At 43.5% G+C, this 14,795-nt stretch overlaps 1 protein-coding gene across 13 annotated transcripts in view; it reads left to right on the top strand.

Moving 5' to 3' along the window:
• The window catches only part of LOC139280710 (suppressor of tumorigenicity 7 protein homolog), a 210,304-nt gene that overhangs the window by 138,153 nt on the left and 57,356 nt on the right, over positions 1 to 14,795 (top strand). For all 13 annotated transcript variants that reach the window (XM_070900337.1, XM_070900338.1, XM_070900335.1 and 10 more), the window contains 2 exons: positions 1,967 to 2,049; positions 7,853 to 8,012. In XM_070900337.1, the coding sequence (XP_070756438.1) occupies positions 1,967 to 2,049; positions 7,853 to 8,012 (243 nt within the window). The remainder of the gene's footprint in view (positions 1 to 1,966; positions 2,050 to 7,852; positions 8,013 to 14,795) is intronic.

The raw sequence follows: 14,795 nt of genomic DNA, 5'->3' as shown, positions 1-14,795 counted from the left end.
ATTTCAATCCATCTGGCCAAATTCCGTTTATGCAATGTGTTTAATCTAAAAATAATCAACATGCACTGCTTAATTAACTATACAAACCTTAAGGCTCATGATAAGTATTTCTCGCCAGTAAATACGACGACAATGATCACACTCTATGCTCTTACACTTTTGTGTATCAAATGAGTTGCTTGGAAACTTCTCTCTAACAACTTTCTGTGTCTCCCCTTGTGCACATAGTGAGCCAATGAAGAAAGTTGAAAATAAAGCTGAATAGAAACATAGAAAATAGGTGCAGGAGTAGGCCATGCGGCCCTTTGAGCCTGCACCACCATTCAATAAGATCATGGCTGATCATTCACCTCCGTACACCTTTCCTGCTTTCTCTTCATACCCCTTGATCCCTTTAGCCGCAAGGGCCATATCTAACTCTCTCTTGAATATATCCAATGAACTGGCATCAACAACTCTTTGCAGTAGGGAATTCCACAGGTTAACAACTCTGAGTGAAGAAGTTTCGCCTCATCTCAGTCCTAAATGGCTTACCCCTTATCCTTAGAGTATGTCCCCTGGATCTGGACTTCTCCAACATCGGGAACATTCTTCCTGCATCTAACCTGTCCAGTCCCATCAGAATTTTATATGTTTCTATGAGATTCCCTCTCATCCTTCTAAACTCCAGTGAATACAGGCCCAGTCGATCCAGTCTCTCCTCATATGTCAGTCCTGCCATCCCGGGAATCAGTCTGGTGAACCTTCGCTGCACTCCCTCAATAGCAAGAACGTCCTTCCTCAGATTAGGAGACCAAAACTGAACACAATATTCCAGGTGAGGCCTCACCAAGGCCCTGTACAACTGCAGTAAGACCTCCCTGCTCCTATACTCAAATCCCCTAGCTATGAAGGCCAACATACCATTTGCCTTCTTCACCGCCTGCTGTACCTACATGCCAACTTTCAGTGACTGATGTACCATGACACTCAGGTCTGGGTGCACCTCCCCTTTTCCTTATCTGCCGTCATTCAGATAATATTCTGCCTTCGTGTTTTTGCCCCCAAAGTGGATAACCTCACATTTATCTACATTATACTGCATCTGCCATGCATTTGCCCACTCGCCTAACGTGTCCAAGTCACCCTGCAGCTTTTTAGCATCCTCTTCACAGCCCACACCGCCACCCAGCTTAGTGTAATGTGCAAACTTGGAGATATTACATTCAATTCCTTCATCTAAATCATTAATGTATATTGTAAGTAGCTGGGGTCCCAGCACTGAGCCCTGCGGCACCCCACTAATCACTGTCTGCCATTCTGAAAAGGATCCGTTTATTTAAAAACAAACATATTCTCAGGATGTGGCTGTCACTAGCAAGGCTAGAATGTATTGCCCACCCCTAATTGCCCTGAGAAGGTGGTAGTGGGCCATCTTTAACCGTAGCGTTTGATACATCGGAGTGGTTTGCTAGGCCACTTCAGGGGGCAGTTAAGAGTCAGCCAGTTGCATAAAAGGAATTAGTGAACCATTTGGGTTTTCACAACCATCTGGCAGCTTCATGGTTACTGAGACTAGTTTTTCATTTCAAGGCTTTTTTTTAACTAAATTCAAATTCTCAAACGTGGGATTTGAACTCAGGTTCTCTGGATTATTCATCCAGGCCTCTGGTTTAACTAATCCAGTAACAGAACTAGTACACTACCATACCCAGTAACTAATGCAGTAACAGAAGCAGTACACTACCGTACCTAGTTAAGCTCTGAGACGATTACGGTGTTCTAAAGAGTGTTTGTAATAGTAAATTGCAAGAAAATAAAATGAAACCTGTAATACATATATACCTATTCTGTACGTTGATGATTATATGAAGTTGGATAAAATTGTGGTACAAGAAATTTTATCAGTTTTCCGGAAATCCTGTAGAACTGTGCTTCTTCCTATGAAGATGAATGTTAATGCATGTTTCTCTTCTTTCTTTTGCAGTGAGTATGTTTTTGAATACATTAACCCCCAAATTCTACGTTGCTCTGACAGGCACATCATCTTTGATCTCAGGGCTAATTCTGGTGAGTAAATATCATCATTACAGATAATAATGTAGGCACAGTAATTGTTGCACAGTCAGATGGATGATTATCCAGACAGCTGTGGAAGGAGCTGGTGAGCTTGTCCAACACCCTAAACCTTGTCAGTTTCTTCCACCAGTTGTAATTTCTTCATTTTTCTGCCAGTGTTTTGACACTAAAGCTCCAATGGGCTCCAATGGTAAACATGTGGGGTTGCATGTCACTGGAATCAAGAAGGTTTCCAGGCTGCAGTTCCAGGAATACCTACTGCTGCTGAAATCAAAAAGGTCCCTGGGTCCCAGTCGCAGGGCTGCCTGTTGCTGAAACGGAGCATGCTCCTGACCTGCAGTTCCGGGCCAGCCTATCACTCAACTCACGATTCCCAGGTAGGATTCTTGGAGCTGCTTGTTGACTGGAACTGCAAGGTCCCTGGATTCGAGTCCTGGAACGGCCTGCCTTCTTTCCCAATTGAAAAGAAAGAAAGACTTGCATTTATATAACACCTTTCATGACCTCAGGACCCACCAAAGCGCTTTACAGCCAATGAAGTCATTTTGAAGTGTAGTCACTGTTGTAATGTGGGAATCGCAGCAGCCAATTTGCACACAGCAAGCTCCCATAAACAGCAATGTGATAATGACCAGATCATCTGTCTTAGTGATGTTGATTGAGGGATAAATATTGGTCAGTACACTGGGGATGATTCCCCTGCTCTTCTTCAAAATTGTGCCATGGGATCTTTTACGTCCCCCTGAGAGAACAGATGAGGCCTCGGTTTAAAGCCTCATCCAAAAGACGGCATCTCCGACAGTGCAGCATTCCCTCAGTACTGCACTGGAGTGTAAGCGTAGATTTTGGTACTCAAGTCTCTGGAGTGGGACTTGACAACTTTCCAACACCGAGATGAGAGTGCGTCGGCTGACAATTTTACAAGCGACTAAAGTAAAATATAAACAGCTTTAGGATGAAGAATAATTTGAAGAGAAGAAGTCACAGCAGTGGAAAGTATTTATTTCATTTAGTACAGTTTACAAAAGGACTGTTAGCACACTATTTTACTGGCACACTATTATACTATCTGTACTCCCTTTACACCTCTGCTGCTGATTTCTGGGCACTCCATCCTCAGCTTATTGAAGCATGATGATGTAACATTTCTATCTATTCCAAACAGTGCAGCAGTTCTTCTGAGATCAGACTGTCTCCTCCACAGAAATTGAGGTTGTCTTTAATGGGTTACGAAGCTTTCTGCCTAGACTGGAGCTGAGACTGCTGAAGGCTGTGCTATGATGCTAAATGTTATTGTTAACTTCTGCCAATCTAGATAGCGGAGAGGAAAGGGGTTATTAGCACAATTACCAGGGATATATGCTGTTCTGCTACAGTAAGGTTGAACCAACCTTACTGTAATCAGATGTTCCCGATGTCATTCTGAAGTTAGTATAGTAGCCTGTGTACTAATTATCCATGAGGGCGGAATTGCCCCGTGTCCCGTTTGGGGCACACAATTCGAATTAAATGAAAACTTAGCGCCCGGCGAGATGGGCAACTAAATGTTCTGGAATTGGGGTCTTTGAATCAAAAAAATCTGTGGGGTGGTATTAGAGGTGTAATTCACCTCAGCAGGGCAGTAGAAGGGGCGGTAGTGCCCTGCTGAACACATCACAATGTCCCTCCCCTTCTTGTAAAGGATAATGGCTTTATTGTCATCTTTGGAGCAGGACACTGGCATTATTGCCATCTCTGGAGCAAGACACTGGCATTATTGCCATCTCTGGAGCAGGACACTGGATTCTTGCGTTGCTCTGCTAGGATTTTGTTCGCTGGCTGGTGTGTTGCTTTATTTGTACTGGTCATTCTCTAGCTTGTCACAGTCTAGTTTCCCTGTAGTGAAATAGTCATGCTTACGGTCTGATAGTGGCAGTATTGTTGTGTTTGTGCTGCATTTACCTGCTTCACTTCTGTTTTATTTCTCAGTGGGTTTGTCTTGTAGGTCTGCGATACTATCATTTGCGAAATCTTGTTTGGATGGGTTTTAGGAGGCGGGCAGGGAATGTGAAGCTGTGGCATTCCAGTGCTTGTTTTTTTTATTACTTTGGAAACGATTTGCACAAAGATAACTTGAAACAACAAATGATTTGTCTTTTGGATTTAAGAGCTTTACTGTTATTTTGGAAAGTCAACAGCCACTCTCCACTAAACATACACCTCACTGCATGAAGCATAGGGTGAGCGATATATCTGTTGAAGACCCATTTTTGTGCAGTCTTTTCTTTTGATGTAATATTTTTAAACGTAAAGACATTTGTTGGGGCAGATAGTGGGTTAGTGGATAAGCTCACTGTATTCAGAGGTGGTAAAGTGGGCTGCCAGGCAGTAATGCACAAGAAGCGGTGAAGGATAGGTGCAATACAACTTATTTATTTGACCTGGGAGTATTTCACATCCATCACTAACGATGTAAAGGCTTCATATCCATAAGCAATGGATTAAAGATAATACCGTGTCATCTGACAGACTTCATAACTTGTGTTCTCCACAGGTTTGCATGTCATGTGAATGATATTGTAAGTGCTTTACTTTATGTAATTCATCGCTACTACACTGCTGGGTGTTCTTTGATTTATGCAGGATGTCAGGAAATTGCACATGAATCTTTTTGGTGTAAATACTTTTAAAAGTGATTTTGAAATGTCTGTTTTATTATAGAATCACATTCTGTTCTGAGATCCAGTGATATGGTCACAGTGTAAATGCTCCCTCCCCTCTGGCGACACCATGGATTATTTATGTTGGGTGGAAGTGTGGTGCTTACTATTAGATGTATTAAACATATTATGACGTGACACCAGAAACCTCCCCCCTCACACCTCACGCACATGCATACACACACAAACACACACTCACAAACTAAAAAGAGATTTACTAAACATTTTTTTAACCAAGATAGTACCTGTACAACTTTAATATCTTATTAAAGAATCGTTCCTAGCTAGTCGTTCCCCCTTCCATCCCCTATTGGGTGTTTCAAACACAATGGTAAATCCATTGGAGTAGAATTTCCATGGCTGTTATCCCTATCCCCTGCCATAACTTTGGCAGAAACCCCTGAGAAACACCATAATCCACCATTTACACTGTATCTCTGGGTTTCTGCTGAAATTACAATGACCATATGGGAGAACCCCCATTGAAATTTTACCCCATTGCCTCTTGCTGTACCATTGCCCACATATGAATGGCCATGCTGCGAGGATGCTAGGAATGCTGATCTAGTCAAAGATGGAGAAGAAATAAATTCTTTTTTAAGTGACATTTTTATTTGATGGGATATTCGAATTCTTGTAAGAAAGAACATGCTTGCATTGATCTTGCGCCTTTCACGACCTCAGGATGTCCCAAAACGCTTCACAGCCAATTACATACTTTTGAAATGTAGTCACTGTTGTAATGTATTTGTGCACAGGTAGGACCTATAAACATCAGTGAGATAAATGACCATTTAACCTGTTTTAGTGGAGTTGGTTGAGGGATAAATATTGTCTGGGACACACTCGTGCCAAATGAAGACTGGCCAAATCACACTAACACTTAAAGAGAAACGCACTGCGAAACAGAGAGGTACATTGCAAACAATACCATTCTAAGAAAAGCTAGAAAGAATTGCCAATATCTCTGACCTGGAGTTGACCAGTACTGAATTTTGTAGCTGTATCTGACTGTTGAGATTATCAACATCTCATTGCAGGCTAGTGGTTGGTGTTTGCTGCTGTTGCTGTACCATCTAATATTTAAAGCTTGAACTAAGATTTTGTGGATATATATAGAACTACTTCAGTAAACAAGCCTATCATAGTTGCGATACTTAAAAGATGAAAATTAAATGTCATCAGTTGATCTTCTCTGACTGTGGCAGTGTGTTAATGTGTGCCTTGTTGAAGGGTTTTGAAGATACGGGAGATAGCTTAGCATAGCGTGTATGCCGAGGAAGAACCAGTAAATGTGGCCAAGAGGGGGAACTAGTTGTGAGGGAAGTAACAGGTTTAGAGTATGTGAGTGGAAGTAGAACAGTGTAGTGAACTGTACCTTTGTGATTGAAGGAGAGGATTGGGAAGTGGGGAGGAAAGGATTGATATGGCTGGGCTAAAGTCTGGTGTTTTAGAGCTGTACAGAGATTAAGAGAGATGTGAAGAGGAGTGTTACGTTGGCAATGCTGCTAAGGTATTGAAATGTTGTCCTGCACAGTGACAGGTCCTTGGAACTATGCTCAGCCACCTCTCTCCATTGTTGCTGGCTAATTTTCCAGCCCACCTAGTTCCCATTGAACAGAAAGAGGACCTCCTCCTTGTTCCTCACTTGCTCTACATAAGAACATAAGAACTAGGAGCGGGTGCAGGCCATATGGTCCCTCGAGCCTGCTCCGCCATTCATTATCACCTAAAAACATTGGTACTTCAATGGCAATGAAAATTGGCAGAGATCTGCTCGTTACAACCTCTTTCTACAGTCAGGGCTAACCCTCCTTCTTTTCCATTTTGCCTATCTCTTCTAAATTTTAAGTATCCTGGAATATTTAGTTCCCAACCTTGGTCACTTTGCAACCACATCTCCATAATGGCTATTAGATCGAACCTATTTCTATTTGCACTATTAATTCATCTATTTTGTTGTGAATGCTTTACGCATTCAGCTATAGTGCCTTTAGCTTTGACTTTTCTTAATTAGCTTAACTTTTCTCTGATGTCACCATAGTCACTGATGCCCTATTACCTTTGTTACTCTCTCTGTCCCATCCTGACCCACTCTGCTTATTTTTACCCCAAACTCTGCTCTGCTCTAAAGCCTGGCTATGTATCTTGTGAGCTTTTAAGTTTACTCTTTCCTGGATCTCCTCACCCCTACTTCATTAGTTTAAAGCCCTGTCTCGATTCGCCAGGACACTGGTTCCAGCCCGATTCAAGTGGAGCCCATCCCAACGGAACAGCTCCCTCTTTCCCCGGTACTGGTGCCAGTGCCCCACGAAGCAAAACCTCTGCCTCCCACACCACTCTTTGAGCCACACATTTAACCTTCGATCTACTGATCCCTACGCCAATTGGCGCATGGCTCGGGTAACAATCCAGAGATTTTTACCTTTGAGGTTCTACTTTTTAATTTGGACCCCAACTCCTGAAACATTCTCGACAGAACCTCATTCCTTGTTCTACCTATGTCATTGGTTCCTACGTGGACCACAACAACTGCATCCTTCCCTTCCCACTCCAAGTTTTTCTCTAGCCGCGAAGAGATGTCTTTAACCCTGCCAGCAGGCAGACAACTCAACCTTGGAACTCCCGGTCGCGGCTGCAGAGAATAGAAGGATATGCTGATGGGGTTAGATGAAGGAGGATGCTTGTGTGGAGCATAAACATCGGCATGGACCTGTGGGGCTGAATGGTCTGTTTCTGTGCTGTAACTACTATGTAATACTATTTAACTTTAAAAAAAATGTTAAACCTGTTCATGCAAGGCGATGAGTCATGTTCTTTCTGTTGCCTGAAACCTTGAACTACTTTCATTTGACTGGTTGCACATATACTAATCCTCATTCACAGTCAGCAGAAACAATAGAGCCTCTTCTCATACCCTTTATCTTTGAGTACATTTTAAAAATAGTTACATTGACTTTATTTTGTGCGTGACTTTTTAATTCTAAAGATTTGCTTTAAATTTAGCGTGCATCTCAACGATGAGGCAATCTTAAAAGTTGTGCCGGATTTTCAGGTTTTAATCAATACATTGATTTTTTAAAATTGGTCCACAGATATTTGAATGGTGGTACTTTCGAAAGTATGGAACATCATTTATTGAGCAAGTTTCAGTCAGCCACTTACGACCATTGCTTGGTGGGGTGGACAACACGGCCCCCAGCAACTCCACCTCTAATAACGGAGATTCTGATTCCAACAGACAAAGTGTATCAGGTAACTTGCAGCATGACCTTCAGTCATAATTGCCACTCTTTGAGAATATTCCTTGTTTAATTTTTAAATGCTTTGGGCACTTTCTGTGTCTCCTAAGTCTCCAGGTTAAGATATTTTGCCCCAGTAAAAGGCCTGTTAGCCGTTAGTGATGCAGGGTACCATACTTGAGGTCAAACTGTACAGCTGATGTAAAGCTTGGACAGGAAGCTCCATCTATTCCACCAATCATGGCCATTTTTTCAGGCATTGTATTTTCTTCCTCAGAGCTTCCTTCCTCAGCACCTTCCTACTTTCAAAACTCTCCTTCACACCCTTCTCCTTGACTATGCTTTTGCCTCCTCCCCAAACCATTTCTCCTATTTTTTTCTTTTGCTTAGGGTCTACTATTTGTCCACCGTCCTGCAAAACCCTCTGTCCCTCTGTATGTAAGAAAGCATTATAGAAATGTAAGTTGTTGAGTGATGGATGGTAGAGAAGTAATGTTCATAGGGAATTAACAAGTGGCCAAGTGAATCTTAAATATCCTTTAATATTGTTAAGCGGATAATAACCATAGTAAAAATATATAGAATTAAGGGTATACTGTTGAATAAGATGTTGGTGTGTACAAGTAGATAGAATGTAACTCCAATGAAGTGCTGCTGATCGTCTGAAAATGATAAGTGGCATTTAATGTTGAATGCCAATATGCTAACTTTTGTATCGTTTGGCTGGTTCTGACCTTCTCACAGTTTCTCTGAGTTTGAGAAATTTAGGATGGGTAGATTTTACTAAAAACTTGGGGGTGCACTAATGGGTTGCAAATGGCTTTGCGACTGGGCGTGGCGCTGACATATTCGGTGGGAGTTTTGCGGCTGCGCTACAGCGTTGCGCCCCGATCTCCTTCGCACGGAGATCATGATGTCATCGGCATGCGTATCACCCGAGCAGCACCCCAGACCCAAAATTGACTTCCGTCCCCTGCAGCAGTGCCGGGTGAAAACACCAGCAGCTGCAGGAGGCGTGTATCGGGCGGCCGGCTGCTTTGGGGACAATGCTTAAAGGCAAGGTGGCTGAGGTAAGTAAAAAAAAAATTACTTTCTTGTTCCAGTTTTTTTCCCCGCAGGATCCTGCCCGCGATCGATCAGCCTGGCCCTCTGCTTGAGTGCCGGGCTGATCGCGAGGGATCGCGGCTGCCTTGGTGGTCCAGGTAGTTCCCTTTCATATTGCTGAACCTGCAGCAATGGCCCTTCCCTTTAAGGGAGGGAAGGAGCCTTTGAACACGACAGCACTGCACAGCCCAGCATGCAGCCCTGCTGAAGTCTCCACCCCGCCTGCTGGATTTAACACTCCACTTTCTTCTTGGAGTGCAAACGGTGCTAACTTTTCTAACTTTTTTAAATTAGCGCCCCCAACAGCGTGATATCAAATTTGTCCTCCTTTCAGTCTCTTTACTAAATGTGGCAAGTTGACACCTCTGCAAATATGAGGGCTGATTTTAACTGGGGGCAGGAATTGGAATGCAGACAGCGAACCCTCCCACTTTTAATGGGCCAACCCACTCCTACAACTGAAAAAGTGGGGTAGGCTGCTTCCTCCCAGGATATTTCCAGTGCCCTTAAGCGACGCTTCGGAGCATATTATACTGACACCAATTCCAATTTTGCTTTCCTGCATGGGGCAGCCTTTCATTAAAGCTCTCTCGGTAAGGTCAACTATTCAGCAAATAGCTTCACCTGTGTCCTCCATTCCTGATGGCTCTGTGATTAAACGCAGCGAGTAGCTGACCCATGCAGACAAGGACAATCCCAGACCCGATCTCTAGTCTGTGTTGGGTTATCTCTCTCTACCCGGGTGGCTGCAGGGATCTTACTTTTGGACTCAGAGCTCCTGGTTCAGGGAGGGGATAAGTCAGTCAGGTACCTTGTTCTTGTTTGCTATGTAGTGACCCCCATTTGAACTGCTTGTCTGGACAATTGGATGAGGTCAGGTTCTGGTTTGGCTGTGGTGCCCCGATGTTCAAATAGTCTACCAATACTCTTGGATAGGATTTATACATGATGGTCACTGTGGAACTGTCCTCCAGAAAGGTATTAACATACCAAAACCACACTTCAAAAGTATTTCATTGGCTGTAAAGCACTTTGAGATGTCCGGTGGTCGTGAAAGGCGCTATATAAATGCAAATCTTTTTCCTTTCTTAATGAGATGAGGGCAGAAACTTTGAAAAAAGATAGGTAGGGGGAAAAATACTCCATTCTTTCACTCCATGATACTCAGATGCACCGTGTTTGAATAATGAAGGTATGGCTAAGGTTGATATGGAGAAGTATTTTATGTAAATCCAGGAAAGCAGTAAACATGAGAATAAGTGGCAGTGCTGCAGTGTGATGACCACTGTGCCATAGAGCAGCAGGGAATGAGTTCCTACCTGAGAATACCTACTCTGATTTCAAACCTTGCCAAGGTTTATGTATAGCACTGACAGAAAATATATCTACTTAATGGAGGCAGTTTCCCCCCTCCCACCCCAAAATAAATCCACACAAAATAGCCACAAGCTAAACTTCACTTTAGAAATAACAATTGTAGACCTGCGGAATAGACGTGTTGTAAAATCTGAAGGGTTCACCAAGGAATTGGACTGATTCCTGAATGAACGAGGATCAGTGGGAAAAGGTCAGATCAATTCCTGAAACAGGACTCGATGAAGTGCATTGGAATCTCATTGCTTCATTCTTGTATTTTAAAAGCCTGTAAATTACTGTGCAGTATTATTATATGGCTGCTTCACACATTCATGTCAAATTCCTCAGACTCGTCATCATCATAGGCAATCCCTCGAAATCGAGGAAGACTTGCTTCCACTCCTGAAGTGAGTTCTTGGTGGCTGAACAGCCCAATACGAGAGCCACAGACTCTGTCACAGATGGGACAGATAGTCGATGAGGGTGGGTGGGACTGGTTTGCCGCACGCTCTTTCCGTTGCCTGCGCTTGATTTCTGTATGCTCTCAGTGATGAGACTCGAGGTGCTCAGCGCCCTCTCGGATGCACTTCCTCCACTTAGGGTTGTCTTGGGCCAGGGACTCCCAGGTGTCAGTGGGGATGTCGCACTTTATCAGGGAGGCTTTGAGGGTGTCCTTGTAGCGTTTCTGCTGCCCACCTTTGGCTCGTTTGCCATGAAGGAGCTCCGGGTAGAGCACTTGCTTTGGGAATCTCGTGTCTGACATGCAAACTATGTGGCCTGCCCAGCGGAGCTGATCGAATGTGGTCAGTGCTTCAATGCTGGGGATGTTAGCTTGGATGAGGACGCTGATGTTGGTGCGCCTGTCCTCCCAGGGGATTTGTAGGATCTTGCGGAGACATCGTTGGTGATATTTCTCCAGCAACTTGAGGTGTCTGCTGCACATGATCCATGGTTCTGAGCCATACAGGAGGGCAGGTATTACTACAGCCCTGTAGACCATGAGCTTGGTGGCAGTTTTGAGGGCCTGGTCTTCAAACACTCTTTTCCTCAGGCGGCCGAAGGCTGCACTGGCACACTGGAGGCGGTGTTGGATCTCGTCGTCGATGTCTGCTCTTGTTGACAGGAGGCTCCCGAGATATGGGAAGTTGTCCACGGTGTCCAGGGCCGCGTTGTGGATCTTGATGACTGGAGGGTAGTCCTGTGCACGGAGGTCAGGCTAGTGGAGGACCTTTGTCTTACGGATGTTTAACGTAAGGCCCATGCTTTCGTCTGAGCGGCCCCTGGCCTGCGAGCACCATCGGAGCAGGCCGGGGAGCGGAAGGAGCAGTGAGGTGGCGAACCACTCCAGGGAATAACACGTGCTGGAGCAGGAGAGCAACGGCAGCGAAGAGTGACGTCATCAAAGTCCAGGTCGGTGATTGGAGCATGGGCAGGTACTGCTGGAGCGGCAAGGTCGGGGCGAAGGAGCGGCGAGAGATTGTAGAGGGACGTGATCAGGGCCAGGAGAGGCGTGAGTTCGGAGCCCAGAAGAGGCGTGGGCAGCACGGGCCAGCCCACACTGCGATATGTGTGCGCACTAGGTCCGTGCAGCAGAGCAGGTCTCCAGTCATCTTGATTAATCTTTGCTACTGGACCAAGACCTCGCTCTGTCAAGCCCGTGTGGTGGCTGGTGTGCAACGGTCACCATACGTTAAAATATCTAAGCACAGGCATCTTCCACCCTTCAAGATTTAGTTTGGGCCTGGAATTTTAGGTCCATCATTGAAACACCTGTGAACTTTTTGACGTGGATGCAAGTCATCCTCGATTCGAGGGACTGCCTATGATGGTGATGCTTTTGTACGCCTCAGTAAATATGTCAACTATGCCCTGGAGTTCAGCCTCTATGTGCGCAGACGCAGGCATCGTCCGCATGCTGTAACTCGACGACAGAGGTCTGACCTGGAGACAGCGCAGGTTGAACAGGTTCCCATTGGTTCTGTAGTTTAGTTCCACTCCAGCGGGGAGCTTGTTGACTGTGAGGTGGAGCATGGCGGCGAGAAAGATTGAGAAGAGGGTCGGGGCATAAGCTGTTTATTTTAAATGGATTAATGTCTCGGTTAAAATAGTTAATAAAAGAATTTGCTACAAATGCATTAAATGCATACCATAATATCTCACTGTGTGATTTGCAGGCCAAAGTCTGTCAGAACAGTGAGAACAGTGGCCACTGCTGAGATATCTTGCATGGAGTCAGAATGGTTGATAATATAATTATAATTTCACTCAAAGGGTTTTTTTCAGCAATAAGTATTGGAGGCCTAATATATCTAAATTCTGGCAATATTGTGTAAGATGTTTATGCTAAAGGCAAGAAGTTCACAATACAGAAAAGAAAAGTACTTCTTAAGAATTCTATGAATCCACATTTTTTCATTCCTATTTAGAAAAAACATATGAATTACATAGGACATACAGCATAGAAACAGACTATTTAGCCCAACCAGTCCATGCCGGTGTTTATGCTCCACTCGAGCCTCCTCCTGTCTTTCCTCATCTAAATCTATCAGCATAACCCTCTATTCCCTTCTCCCTCATATGCTTGTCTAGCCTCCCCTTAACTGCATCTATACTATTCGCTTCAAACACTCCCTGTGGTAGCAAGTGCCACATTCTCATCACTCTCTGGGTTAAGAAGTTTCTTCTGAATTCCTTGGTGGATTTATTAATGACTATCTTATATTGATGGCCTTGAGTTATGCTCTTCTCCACAAGTGGAAACATTCTGCATCCACTCTATCAAAATCTTTCATAATTTTACAGACCTCTCAACCTTTTTTGAAGAGAAAAGAGACCCAGCCTGTTCATCCTTTCCTGATATGTATGCCTATGCATTTATGGTACGGAACCTCAACAATTCTTTCAGTTCCCTGCCCTCGCTTTTTAAATCTTGGCCACTAGGGGGAGCATTTGTATAGATATCAGTCAAATCCCCATTATTGGAAGTCTTATCAATCTAGACCTTTGCCTTTTAATCCTTAGCAGACATGGACACAGTTTAGGAGAAACAGTGTGTGGGTCACAGCTGTTGGGTAATGTCCTGTTTTACTGTCCTGAAAGTTGTTAGTGAATAAATACTGGAAGAATATTTGTCCTGTGAAGTACTATCTACAGAGTATGTGTTCAGCACATTTGAAAAGTAGCATTAGAAGGTTTATACTTTGGCTCCATTTAGTGATTAAGATAACGCAGCAGACTCCCTACAAAATTATTTTGAAAAATCTACAAAATGCTTGTTTTGTCACAAGGGGACTGTGAAAGAGAAATGTTAAGTCGACACCCTGTCAAAGCTAATGGCGTATCTGATATATTATTTACTTTGCCGGATAAATCTACTTAATAAATAAACATAGCTATCTTTCACAGGCTAATGTAGTTTAATGAAAAGTTCATATTTCTGGACAGTGCTGCAGCTGCTGCAATTTCCGATTGGAATGTAATTTTACCAGGCGTCCTTGATGAACAATACACTGATGTTCTGCTGTTGGGTCCTCGTTTTTCCTTGCAATTTAGTTTGGGATTATGAAAGCCAGGCTCATTTTTACACTGCAAGTTAATTCAACAATCAGGTAGCTTTTGTAGCGCTCCGTGACTAGAGTGAAGTCATCAAAAATCCCTTGATCTGGGAGGCTTTGATAGACATGCCTGCTACTTAACTGGCAGCGATGATTTACATATCGATCACCTTTAATCTTTTAAATCCAGCTTTGCTTGCAACTGGAGTGAAAGAAAAGACTTAGAAACAGGTTATAATGTTTAAGTGATTTAGACAGAGATTATGTGGGGCTGTTTGAATGCCTTGGGTGCTTGTATTGAATAGTAATTGAACTGGGAGGCCCCAGATAATGAAGAGACAAGTTGCAGATCTATTTCCAATGTATCAGTGATGCATGTTATCCGAAACACCGTAAATGTGCAAGTACTTAATAGTAAATTAGTTTTTCTGTGGGGTAATTGTTAAAAAATTATCCCTTCATTACCTGAAGGAGTCCAGTTTGTGTTGATGACGAGGCTGGCAATTATGAGATTGTAAAAAAGCCAATTTCTTGAATAATTGAGGTCAACTCAACATAGAAAGAGTCAGCAGTTGCATTTTGACTTGCAGCTCTCGAACCAGAATTTCTGAATTGAATGTTCCTTTTTTCTTATTCCTACTCCATTCTTTTCAGGTGGGAGGGTGGTGGAAGTTTGAGTGCATTCTCCCCATGCCTAACAGTTACCAGTGTTGTTCCATCTCCATTTTTGGCAGTTCATAGACATTTTGTGCAGATAAGATACTTACTTCAGTGAGATGCTC

The sequence above is a fragment of the Pristiophorus japonicus genome, chromosome 15, assembly GCF_044704955.1.
Source record: "Pristiophorus japonicus isolate sPriJap1 chromosome 15, sPriJap1.hap1, whole genome shotgun sequence".
Classification (NCBI taxonomy): domain Eukaryota; kingdom Metazoa; phylum Chordata; class Chondrichthyes; family Pristiophoridae; genus Pristiophorus; species Pristiophorus japonicus.
The sequence above is the reverse complement of the archived record's forward strand: the minus strand, read 5'-3'. Positions and strand labels throughout refer to the sequence as shown.